The sequence below is a fragment of the Varanus komodoensis genome, unplaced genomic scaffold (genome assembly GCF_004798865.1).
Source record: "Varanus komodoensis strain SLA01 unplaced genomic scaffold, ASM479886v1 scaffold59_3, whole genome shotgun sequence".
NCBI lineage: Eukaryota > Metazoa > Chordata > Lepidosauria > Squamata > Varanidae > Varanus > Varanus komodoensis.
Genome location: NW_025336222.1, coordinates 156,890 through 170,311, shown reverse-complemented (window position 1 = coordinate 170,311; position 13,422 = coordinate 156,890). Strand labels below are relative to the sequence as shown.

General features: G+C 46.6%; 1 protein-coding gene across 1 annotated transcript in view; it reads right to left on the bottom strand.

Moving 5' to 3' along the window:
* Positions 1 to 13,422, bottom strand: part of KCNH3 (potassium voltage-gated channel subfamily H member 3) — a 60,202-nt gene that overhangs the window by 15,831 nt on the left and 30,949 nt on the right. The window contains exons 2-4 of the mRNA XM_044449593.1: positions 6,435 to 6,668; positions 4,031 to 4,180; positions 653 to 783 (exon numbers count right to left, since the gene is read on the bottom strand). Of these exons, the coding sequence (XP_044305528.1) occupies positions 653 to 783; positions 4,031 to 4,180; positions 6,435 to 6,668 (515 nt within the window). The remainder of the gene's footprint in view (positions 1 to 652; positions 784 to 4,030; positions 4,181 to 6,434; positions 6,669 to 13,422) is intronic.

Here is a 13,422-nt window from a genome sequence, read left to right as displayed (position 1 = left end):
TGACGGGCACAAACTGGCATAGTTGCATGGCACTTGTACTAAAATACCTACATGGCTCACTGATTTGTTTCCAAGCCCATCTCAAGGTGCTGTTTTTGACCTTTATACCGCTAAAGGGCTAATTATCTCTGGAAACGCCTCCTCCCAAATGTGATCAACCAATCCCGATGTTCTATTTCAAGAATAATTCTATTTAGATGACAGAGTGCTGTCCACGAGAAACAGGGCCTTTACAGTGATGCCCCTAGAATTCTGGAGTGTCCTCCATCCGTTAGTTCCATCTGGTCCCAACACTGACACTCTGCAAACAGATGAAAACATTTCTGTTCCGTTGTGCTTTTGGGAGCAGTACCCAATGGCCTTGCTAGTTTGTTGTTTTCCTTGTGTGATGATGCTTATCGTATTTTACCTGATTGGTCAGGCTGCTTTGACTGTAGATTTTGTTCCACTGGGCTATTTTTCCAAGTATCCATAACACAGGAACACAGATGAAAAGTGGCTCATCTGCTATGTAGGGATAGACAGACAGTGCCATTACCCACCAATGGCATCTAGACCCTGACCCGAGAGTGTCCTTGTTGCTCTGAATGTTAGTGACCATTAAACGTCTGGAAGTTTTGCTCCTTCACTAGAGTTTTCCCACACCACATACCTTATGGAGCTTGCGCTTCCCTTTGCCCTGCTTCTGGAGATGCCCCGACAGGTGATACAGCACTGCTCGGCTTCTCCGACGGTTGGCGTTAAAACCTTTGGCCCCAGCACGGCTGTAACGTCGCCGTCCACCTACTGAGGAGAGAAGTCAGGCATCACTCTGAAGATCCAGTCAAGAAGTGTCGGCCTGCATTCTTATGGAAGCCTCTGCTCTCAGATTTGCAAAGGAGATCTCAAAAGCTGGTCTCTTTTCTTTTAGTGAAATGGATTTATGCTTCAGGTGAACCTCATACATATGTGGTGCTTAAATTTTGGTGATAAAGCTTTGAGTTCTAGCCCTCCAAAGGAAGCATCTGCAACCAACATTTATTAAAATGGATCATCTGCTCATTAAAATCACATTCTTGGGATACGTATGACTCTGATACGCTGAGTCCTTCCCTGATGAGAGAGTTGCAGTGCAGTCCCATGTATGTCCACTCAGGAGTTAGCCTTACCAGGTTCAATTGGACATACTTCCAGACAGGTGCATATAGAACGGCAGACAGGCTAAGAGTAGTGATTGCTGTTTTATTTTTATTTGTAGTATGAATTGCTAGACGTATGAATTCCTAGAATTAAGATGTGGTGTTCTTCACAATTATTGAAACAGTCAGAGAGGAAAATTCTTGCTCGAAATTGCCAAATTTGGAATGCATTTCTTCCCAGTGCCAAAGTCTGGGCTTTTACATGTGTTACTGTATATCCTTCCATCTGTGCCTTTCTTCCATGCGTTTCTCTTTGCCCAGTAGCTCTGACAGTACGCAGGCAGCAACAGTCATTTTGCGCACAGACAGAGTCATCGGCAATTTCATCTCATGGAATAGATCTGCTAGCTAGCAGGACTAATTGGCTGTAATTCCATCCTCTGAGTGGCATTGCTGCTCAAGGAAACGCAAGCACAATATTGCACACATAAATCTCCAAATGTGGGAGGAGGAAGAAGGCACCCCACCCCAACCCACATCATAAAACCAGGAGTCCAAGCCAGAAGGCAGAGCAAAGAGTGTCCAGGTTGACTGCAGCTCACTGGCAGAGGCTGCCCTGCAGGCAGAAAGTCCTCTGTTCAGCCTCTGGCATCTCCGGGTAGGGCTAAGGAAGACTTTTGCTCTAGAACCCTGGGCAGCCAGCTACCAATAGCTGATTTATTTATTTAAAACTTTTCTATACATCCCCTCACAAACGTCTTGTGATGGTTAACAACAACATTGATAAAGCAGAATAAAAATACAAGTAAGAGTAAAAATATCACACCATCCAGTATTCGGTGTAAAACCAGAAATTAAAACAATCTAACAATTAAAATATTGGGGGAATAAAAAGATTTTTTCCTGGCTCCAAAAGGAAAGCAGTGTTGAGCCAGGCGAACCTCTCTGGGGAGTATATTCCACAGTTGGGGCACCACCACAGAAAAGGCCCTCCTGATGATGCTGAGCAAGATGCTGGATACAGCCATGGGACATGGGAAGCTGCTAGGATAAAGCAGCTTCCTATGTTCCATAAATGTATTGCACCCAAGCCCTCTGATTTCAATCCTTCAAGCACCGCTGCAGCATATCTACTTAAGTTTCTAGTCCTGGTGGCCAAACTAGATGTGATTATTAATTGAATGATCCCCCACATACACCTATCTATTAGACAGAAATGTGTGACAATAGTTCTTGTGCAAGATTTTGCAGTCTTATTTGGAAATTTCTTTGTAGTCCCGCCTAGATAGAGATGCTGCTTGCCAAAGTAATTTGTGCATAAAATGTCACATTTACTGGAGATGTTGGAATGGGCAACAGAGGGCACAGCGCACTGCACATGAATGTGCAGAAGAAGAGAAAAAGGGGAATCATGTCCAGGCGCAGGGCCAAAAAGGTGCTGCTACAACCACAATTTCCAAGGCCCCTGAAGGAAACACATAAGGAATTGCCCTTTTCATGTCACGTCTAGTTTGGTCCTGAGAAGAAAGGCTTGCAGGTGCATAGGCTAGGCCTGGTGAAGCCACAAGCCAAGGGCTGAGCGGGGCTCCTACCCATCAGGAAGCAGGGATCTCGGTCTCTTGTCTTCCCCTGCAATGTAAATTGAGCAGAAATGTGCAGCTATTGTGCAGATCATTCAAAAACTGCCTGGGAGTGCACAAGTCAGATTTATTTGGCCGAGATGTTGGAAGAAATGGTATGGCAGAGTGAGAAAGTGGGAGACTGTAGTGGAAGCAGTGGAATCGTTAGCTGCAGTGGCAGATCCTCTGGCTCACTGGCTTTGGATGCCTGTGTTGTGTGATGGAGTTTTGAGCTCCTTTGAGTATAAATAACAGAAACGCTGGATATGAACACATGCATGCTGGAGACATGACTACGGATTATCCTCAGGACCATGGCTGTGCTGACTGACATGATGCTGAACGTCAGCGTTCTCCGTGGCAAAGAATCCTCAGCACTGCTGCGTTAGCCTGAGTGCTGGGAAGAGAATATCAGCAACCTCACAAAAAGGCACAATAAGATAAAGAGCAACATGACAAAGACCCCAGCGGGAGGGGCACATGTCATGTATCAAATCCAACTGCATTTATGGAACCAAATTCAAAGGGCAATTAGAAAAAGTTTCAGGTTGTTCTTGTAGCATCCAAAAAGAAAAGAGCCTCCTTTTCACCTGTGAATTTGCAGGGGGTTGGCAAGTGAAATAGTGACACAACTAACAGGAGTGGCTCTTGTCCCGGCAACAGGTGACAAGCGAGTGGCGAGGCTGGAGGAATCTTCACCAGCCTTGCCTGCAGCTGCAAAAACCCCAGCAGAGGAGGTGGCAGGAAGGAAACACGCCACCAGCTCTGCTATTGTGGGGCCTTCCCGAAAAAGTTGGCATTTGAAGCAATGCTATTTCCTCTCTTGGTCTCTGTTTTACCTGCCCTCATTCACAGCCCCTTCAGCATCTGTTCACGCAACCTCTTTGAGAACCGTTGACTAAAAATGGTGGCATCATCTTGTTAGCTGAGAGGAGGTGGGAACGGGCCACTTACTTACTGCATTTACATCCTGCCCTTTTCTCTCTTCCAAGGATCAAGGCAGGGCACAGGGTCTCCCTCCTCCTCTCCTTTTTATTTTCACAGCAGCCCTGTGAGCAGCTTAGCCTGAGATCGAGTGACTGGCCCAAAGCCCCTCAGTGAGCTTTGCAGTTAAGTGGGCGCTAGATCTCCTGAGCCCCAGTCCAACACCTGAAGAACCAGGTCGCCTGACTCTCAGCGTCATGACAAGTCCAGCAAGAGGTGGAGAAGCCTGTATGACTTGTCACACATTCGCTTAACAGTTCTTAAGCCTCTCAGATCGAGCAGTCCAAGGGACAATTAGCAACATTAAGCCTCGCCTAATCTCACCTCCTTCCTTCCAGTTTTCTGCAGATGCTCTGCTCTTGGTCTCGCTGATGTCCTTGTGGGAGACCAGAAAAAGAGCCACTTCTCCCTTTTCATTCTTGATAGGTACCACGTCCAGGAGACACCAGAAGGGGACACCTAGAAGGCAAGGAGGCATGAGAGATTATCATCTTGGGAGATGGTAAGAAATCATACTCTTGGATCATAACATCACACCAAGGGGGAGATGAACCTGGCTCATTGTTTGGTCAGAAAAGGAACAGTTGCAGAGAGCTCAATTCTCCTTTCCCTGAGAACAAGTGTCTGCAAAGTGGGATCTACTTGCAACACATAAAGAAACAATAAATAAACTGCCGCCCTTCTCTGGTCCACCAATCTCTATTCTCATTTTGAAATGCCAAGCACTTAAATGGAAGAAAGGAAGCCCACAGCCTCCCCCTCAGGGCTACGTGCACAAGAGGTCAGTCCTCTGCCTTGCTGTGCAAGGGCCTGCGGGAACCTCAGTCCTCTTCACCACAGTGAGGCCGCCTGTGCACAGCAAACATAGGAAACTGTCTTGCACCGGGTCTGATCCTGCATCCCTCTGGCCTACTGTTCTTGGCACGGACTGCCAGCAGTGGCTCTCCAGAGTCTCCGACAGTTTTTCCAGGTCACCCTCCTGCATGCAGAGCTGGTGCCTCTTCCTCCCGACCCACCTCGCCCATTCCCAGAGGCATGTCAGCAAGGAGAACAACCTTTGCTGATACCGTATCTCAGTGGTAAAGTCCATGCTTTGCAGGGCCAGCCCAAGCCATTTTCCCCCTTGAGGCTGCACAGCAAATGCTCCCATCCAGAAGCCAAGTGAAAGTGCACCATATTCAAAGCCGGTCAAATTATTCTGGGACCTGAAACACAAATCTCCCCATGCCTAGCAGTAAAAATGCAAGGCCAGCACATTAAATAGCTGATAATGTTCTGTCCTTTCCTTACGCTCACCCTCTGAGACTTCTGCCTGGTCCTCTGGAGAGCCTCAGCTCCTGCATCTCTCTGTCTTGCTACTACCAGGATGCCTGTGCCATTGCCTGGCCCCGGCTCCCATCTAAGACGGTTCCTCATGTCCCTTCAATGCCCTGATGCTTCTGAGGGCCTGTAGATGGTACATCCTTGCCATACAATCTTTGCTGCACCCCCATGTTACACCCGAAGCATCTCTTGTGTACATCGGAAACATCTCTTGTGAAAAGGAGTGTGTCACAGCATGCAGGGTACAAAAGCTGGCAATTGAAAAGATGTGTCTATCTGCAGGCTCTGTTAAAAAGCAATGTGAAACAGGCCCCTCTCGCCTTCCCATTGCTTCCTCCCTGGCAATACAGATGCTTCCGCTGAGAGATGGGAGTGTGCCAGGCAGCGCCAGTGCCAGGTTTTGGGGGGCCCTGGGGCAGAATGCCCTTGGGGAGCCCGGAGGGAATATGCCGTCAGCAGGCCTCTCCCTGGGCGAGCGCCTCTCCTCTTGGCTTTTCTTTCTTTCTTTGCTGCATAATGACAGATCAGGCTCCCCCTGGGCCCAATCTGTGCCACCGCCCAGCAGGAGAGCGCAGAGCAAGCAAACGAAGCTGCTCTCTTTCTCCCTCTCTCCTCACTCTTGTTACCACTTGCATGCTAGGGAAGTACAGGTGGGCTGAGGAACAGGAGGGGCAGACTGGTCAAGATTTTGACAGTGGCCTCCCTGCAGAGCTGAAGGCCATGGCAGGTGTCCAGCCAAGCCTACTCTTGGTGCCAGCCCTGATGTCAGGATATATAGGGAAGAGGGGAAATTAACCGGACAACTTACACCCCTTGAAACTTTCTCTCCTACACAACTACTGAAGGAGTAGGGGACCTGTCCACCTTCCGTCTGGCTGCCCCCACTGCCTGTCTGCTCCAAGGCTAAGACAGACAGCACGCTTTCCAGACGGGCTTCTGCCCAGCAATTCCCCTGGGGTAGCCATGCGTTCTCTTTTAATACTTGGCTTGTCCTCTACAAATTGAACTTTAAGATAAAGAACCATACGATGGGATTGTGGGCAGGGCCCTGAAGCTGCCCAGCCGCAGACAGCAGGAGGAGCAAGTGCAAACGTTACCTGGCCACAGTCTTCCACAGTATGGTGCAACCGTTTCTATTTAAATTCTAGCCATTATTTCTAAAATTGTAAGCGTATGTACAAATCAGCGCGTGTAAAAATGATGCAAAAGATGCCCTCCTTTGTGCTCTTTGGATGATGCATCTCCTTTCAGGCAATGCAAAAGTGGACACCTAAAATCAGTCTCCTTTTTAGGAAGTATACCAAGATCCTCTGAATGGGACCCACCCCACTCCTAGAGGCACGGAGTCCTTGTCACTGCAGCCTGTTTTGGGGAAGGTGGGAGGACTCACCACTTTTCCTGTAAAGAATAAGCTCGGCCTTAAATTCCTTGCGCTCATCGAGGGCCTTGCGGATCTGGGTGCGGACGATCTCACTGGTGTCGGGCCCATAGAGGAAGCTGCAGGCACAGCAGCGCTGCATGACCTCAGCCCGGGAGAAGCCAGTTAGTTCACAGAAGCCATCGGAGCAGTAAACCACGGGGAAGGCGCCACGCACCTGGGCATTGCCCAGGACAAAATTACTGTCTGCAAGAGAGAAAGAAAAACACCCTGTTGGAGGCTTTCAGTCTGGGACAGACCTAAACTAAGAGCCATCCTTATATATTCAGTAGCCTTTTGGCAAACCATTATCCCTTAGCCTTTGGGCTGATGCATAATATCCTGCCCTTTAATAATGCAAACATATGATGATTTGCACCAAGAAGCTTGATTGTAACTGCACCACTGCAAAGATCTGGCAAGGATCCTTCACTAAGCCACTTGTAACCTTCCCAGATTTTCCCACCACCTCGTCCATCTCTTACTGCAGGAAATTGGTTCAATCGGAAAAGGTAGGATCGCTTCACAAGGCCCTCTGATCGGTAGTGTTAGGAAGGCTGCACCAGCAACAGCCCTAAGCAAGCAAGGATGCGCCTTGGAGACAGAAGACAGTCCCAGCAACTCCCAACGTTCCTCAACCAGCCATGGTAGGAAGTGTAGGTCTTGTTTCTGTCTAAACATGCACAGGACTGCATCCCAGTGCAGCTATGTACGTGCAAGAAAGCGAGGAGAGCAGCAATTTAAGGTAACATGCCAAGGATACGTTTGACACACAAATGCTCAAACTATTGAAAAAGGATGGCTGCAACATAGGGAGCAGCAGCTGTGCAGGGACCCCTCGGACTACTGGGAAGGCAGAGAGCTTCCTGGGAAGTGTGCAAGGGATTAGAAATGCAAAGGTAGAAGCCCCGGCATGAGTGCAGAGCAGAGAAAAAAGGAAATAGTCTGGCACTGGAGGAAAGATGAGACATAGGGACCACAGGTGGAGGGAGGAGCTGGGAGGTAGGGACCCTCTGTCTTGTCCCATCCCCAAATGCCCAGCAGGGGGGAAGAGCACCATTCCTTCCCCACTGTCTTCCCAGGAGTTGGTACCATCTGGTGCATCTCCAGTTTCTGGCTATTTTTACCCTGTTTGTTCTGTGCACAGTTAGTCATCGCCTGCGGCATCTGGACTCAAACCCCCCAAATTCTCACCAGCGGAGAGAGCCAGAGCCTGCCCCCATCCTTGATTCATTTGCATAGATTTGAATAGGAACAACAGCAAGCTGGGAGGGGATAATGGATGGCATTTCGTTTTCTCCTTGCTATATCCAGAAATGCATCCCAGAGAAGTATAGTGGTGATAATGAGGATCTGGGAATGAGACTCTACCAGAACTAGCAGAAAAGTGAAGTCTGGGGGTTAGGGCAGGAGGGAGGAATGGAGCAGAGGTTGTGGTGCACTTTACAAACACATGGAAATGTGACAAAACTTCCAACCACCACTACCAACCTGCCTGCACCTAAAACCTACAGCAAGCTCACCAGTTTTTCACCTCCCTCCACTTCATGTTTACTCAATGTTTTCTGGTGATCAATCTTAACACGATACATTAAGCCACAACCCAGGGAAGGCCTGCAGCTCCAGCAGGTGGCTGCTGCTCAAAGCCCAGAAGCAAAACTCCTTCTAAAGAAAAAAAAGCTGGCAATATGAAAGCAATTACAATGAATTACCATTTCCTGTGCTGTAAACTTACTATATCAGGCCAGTAAAACCCAGCTATTTGACATAAAATATAATGGCAGAGGCTGATGGAAGCACCACATAGGACTTGACACCAATACTCAGAACCTACAGATTATTTTACATAACAGAAATATTCGAGAGAGCCTTGTTTTGGGGACATCATTCGGGCCAGCTGTCCAACTATTAAGATGCAAACTGCTCTCACCTTAAGAGAAAAATGAAGAAGCCGCAGGGGAGAGTCTATGGAACCTAGCCCAAACTAGATGTGTTGGACTACAGCGCCCATCTACCCAGCCATGCTGAATGAAGATAAGAGTTCTAACCCGAGACCTTTGAAGAGACTTATCCCTCTATAAGTACATCAAAGACAAAGAGGAAGGGCAAGATCTCTTCTTGCTGATACCAGAGTGTAGGACACGGAATAATCAATTCAAGCTGTGATAACCCAGATTCAGGCTGGACATCAGGAAAAGCCTCCTCACGGTCAGAGCAATATGACCGTGGAACCAGCTGCCTGGAGAGGTGGTGGGATCTCCTATACTAGAGACATTAAAAAACAAAAAACAAAAACAACTGGACAGCCATCTGAATGGGATGGTGTAAACTGGTGACCTGCAACAGCAGGGGGTTGGACCTGATGGCCTTCATGGCCCCTTCCAACTCTACTATTCTATGATTCTAAGAGGGCAAAGCCGGGGGAATGCTAGTCTCTGATGTGGCAGGCTAAACTGCACAGGGGGATTAAAGCTCAACAGACATTCCACTCCTGGGCTCAGTGTAGAATTTACACGAACCCTAAATGGCTTTGGGACAGGTTACCTGAAAGTACCTCCACTTGGACTTTTATGATCATCATCCAAGGCTCCCATTTTCCTGGTGCACCTGCCAAAGGAGGCCAAATAATGCAAGACAAAAAGCTACAAGACAGAGGGCTTTTCCAGTGCTGGCATCCCATCTCTAGCACCTGCTCTCAGAGGGGCTGCCTGATGCCTTTTCATTTCCAAGTGAAAGTGTTTTTATTCTCCTAGTCATCTTCAGACATGTTTTAGTGCCTTTAAGTCAATGTATTTTTATTTCTATGGTTTTGCTTCAGTCTTATGTGTTTTGATTGTTACTCTTTGCACTGATTTGATCTTGGTTTTACTACGGCCTGTTCATCTTTCGCATTTATTGTTTATATTTTATGTTGTTCCTGATTTGTGCACTGATAAGAAAACTTGGGTTATTGAGTGCTTTAAAAGCATGATAGATATAGAAAGACGGATACATGGAGAACTCATGATGGGTTCCATGATCTGTCCCACTGCTTCTGAAAACATTCTTAAACCTACCTCCAATGAACAAAATTTATTCCGTAGGAGAACAGTTCCATTGTGGCCGCTGTTGTTTTAATCTGTCAAAAACTGAGCTCTTCCTACCCCTTCCTGACTCCATACCAAAGGGAGGGCTTGTTCCCAAGCCTGTAGGAAAGACATGCTCTCAGACCCACAGGGATGGTGTGTGGGCACCAAGGCAGTGAGGCCCCAGGGAGAAGATATGGCCATTACAAAACTAGTGCCGACACAGAACTGTTTCTGGGAATATACCTGTGAAACTGAGAGCAGCAAAATCTCCTGTGGGAATGGGCTACAGCAAGAGTGCAGGACACCTGCTCTACTGACAAAAAGCAGAGATCCCCTGTCCGAAGGGTACTCTGGGAACTGAAGTCCTGGGAGGGGCATGCATGTTAAGGGCCTCTAGCATTTTTTGTGGGAGCAGGAAGTTAGTCTTACAGCTAAAAAGGCATATTTTTTGTAGGGCAGATATCATCCAAGAGTGATTCCACTTTAGTGAAGGCATCTCCACAGCTTCAGGAGGCCTATAGGTCAACTTACTGTGCTTGGTTTGGAAACTGTTCCAGATGAGGCATGTTCAAGAGAGAGCTCTTGGCTATTGGGTGGTATAAAAATGAAATAAATGAAATAAATACATGAATGAATGAATGAATGAATGAATAATAAATAAATAAATGCAAGCATGCTCCTGTAAAATGTCAGCACCAGAATTTAAGCTCCTCTTTACCACTGGAATAGACAGACAAATGCAATCAATATGGAATGTGCAAGACCAGACCTTAGCATCCTGATGTCTGAATGGTTGGAAAGGGGGAAATGAGATCCAGTAGGAACTAAGCTGAATCCCTTTCCCATCACCTTCATGTCAGTTGATACTTCTCTGTAGTGCAAACTAAGCCGGACAGTCACCAATGGCAGTGCTGCTGAGATTTCAACATAAAGATGAAACAGAACACTCAGTCCCCATCTGAATTTAGAGGCAGTCAATGGGAAAAAGAAAGAATAAGGCATTTTGTACTTAATTAAAAAACAAAACAAAACCTCTACTGCACCACTTATTCAAAAATAAATGCATTGCACCAAATATTCCAGAAACTCTATTGCACCAAATATTTGGTCCACATGTTATCTTCGGTGATAATTTGGTGCCTTCTGGCAAGGGACAGTGTTGGATATTTGAAACACTATACAACTGCACAGAGTATTCACAGAGAGGCCAGGGATGTGTACACTAATTTGATTTGTACACTAACTTGAACACCCCAGTTAGATTGGGTTCCAGCCTATAGTTCAAGTATGAAAGCTGCCTAACATATTTGTTCTTATTTATTCACAGTTTTATACATCGTGTCTTAGCAAGAGGAACTCTCAGAAGATGGCTTACAGATCATTGTTAATAAGCTCAGTGAAATAGACTATATAATCAAACCATTTAAAAAGCTGTACAAAGATCAGCTTAAAGTGAAAGCGTCTAACGTAAAGCATCTACGTGATCTTTAATGAGTGGGGAGCTTGTTAGGCTCAGGCCCACAGGACCAGAAATATGTATAAATGTACATACGCTAATTTACCTAAGCCTTAAAGTGTGTACCTCTCTGTATTTAAAGGATGTTGCCTCTTTGAAAGGCACTCCTACTTGAAAAAGGAATGCATGAACAGGGGAGAGGAGGGTATTTGATCTCTCTTTCTCTCAAAAACCTCAAGGCAAAGGGTTCAAGGTGGGGCGGGGGGAGCAGGAGATGAAGTGCACATGGCCCAAAAGGCAGCTCCTCAGGACCGCTAGGCCTTTATTTCAACAATTGCCCTGGGCAGCAGGGGGGTGGGGATCCCCCAGCGATCCAAATGAAAGAGCTGGGGCCCCAAGCTCTAGTGGCCAGCCTCTCAAACAACCTCTCATCTTTCTACCAGTTAAATTGTATTTCCCTTATTGAACACTTCCAGCAACACTCAAAGTACTGCTGAAATCCATTTCACCCTCTTTCAAATCCAATCCCATTTAAAATTTACAGTCTCCATGTGAGTCTTCCAAGGTTTGCTTTTACATGTTCATATTTTCTGTTCACCCCAGAAAACACTTGGGCAACACCAGTGTAACTGCTGGCAAACATGGCTGCCAGTAAGATTTGATGCAGTCATGAGAAGGGATGCCTCCGGCTGCAGAGCACGGAGCCTGGTTCTGCCAGTTCTCTTCATCTGCTCAATGCTCAGAACTTACATTTGGTTTAAGACTGAGCAGAATTCTTCTTGCCAGACCGTCCAGGCTTTCAACTCCTATCTCCAGAAGTCTGCCCATTATTTTTGCCCATAGGACTCCTTCCTATGGGTGACCCTCACGACTTACTTCCACTCTCCTAGTCAATTGCACAGTGTATGAAAGAGCACCTTTCTGAAAAATAACCCCTTTTGGCCTTGAAACATTTCATTTTAAAATGAGGACACTATCAGATGCAGAGAAACTCTCAAAAAACGGGCCAGATATACAGGAAAACTGGCTCAGAGAACTGAGACTTGCCAACACTGGCCTCTAAAGCCAGCCGTCTTGTGGTCTCCAAGGTGGTTGTGTGATCCTAACCTGATCATTTTAGAACTCTTGTCTAGTATCCTGTCCTCCTTTTCAGACAAGCCTTGAGAACATATGGTTCTCCGGATGTTTTACTCCAACCCCTCTTAGTGCCAGCCAGAATGGCCAATGCTCAGGAAAGATGGAAGCTGTAGTCCTGTGACATCTAGAGGGTCCTAAATTCTCCATCTCTGCTCAAATCCATGTTATCCCAACATCAATCTTGCAAGACAGGCTGACAGGGCTACTCAGGGCTTCATGGCTGTGAATTTGAACCTAAACCTCTTTCTGTTGCACACTGTGACTGCATCAACTAGTAGAATTACAGAAAGCCTGCCAAATTTCAGTCCTTGTTGGTTTATTGACACTTACAGTGTTTTTTCTTTGCACACAGAAGTTGGCTGGAAGTCAGAATACTTCTGAGCACATCCAGAATGCATTTCTCTCTTTCTGATGAAGCACCTGCCTTTCATAGACAGGGATTCCAGGACAGAAAATCTGACTGGCAGATGCTTTCCTTTTTCACTTCAATTCAGAAGTGCCTGTCAGCGTCTCTAGGCAAGATGCACCTGCCCCCAGGTAAACACCTGAGGGACACCTTTCTATAATCATACCTAACACCTGTCTGGCTCTTGCAGCTGAATAATTGAAAGGCCAGTGCTCTGTATTCCATGGTCTAAGCAATTCAATTGAAGGCATTAGCTCATCATTTCTATGTTTCTGCTGCTGTTAAAAAGTCCCATGTATAGATGTCAAGCTCTAACAGACTAACTCAAAACTTGCTTATTACAAGAATGTGCAGCTTGCCATCTTTACTTCTGAATGGCAGTCCCACCAGGGGGCAATCTCAAGAACAGATTTCTCAGGAATTCTTCATCAGGTACATATTTCATCCAGTACCTTCAAGGTAAAGTGCACACATTTGCTTAAAAAAAAGAACAAGAGAAAGCACGCAGCCAAAAATAGCCCATCGGAGGCCTTGCAAGTTCAGCAATTGTGTAACTCTCAGAAATGTTCTGGGCATTTGGAAGCTCTCACAGAAATCTGACTCTTGCAAGGAAGTTTGACAGTTTACGCAGAATTCCTGCTGGATCCATTGCTTTGTCAGATCATAACCACAGAAGTCAAGTACTATCTGCTGGAATTGCAAACATGCTCTTCTGCATCTCCCATAACCTGAAAGTTGTGCTGCCGGGGACAATCCACACAAAAGAACACAAAGGCAGAAGGCCATGTTTGGGGTCATAGCATACAAAGAATCCATTTACCTTACTCCACTGGCCAAGCTGAGGCTTCTCTTCGCTTCCTGCCCCTCCCACCCCCACTCAACATGGGTTTTGTA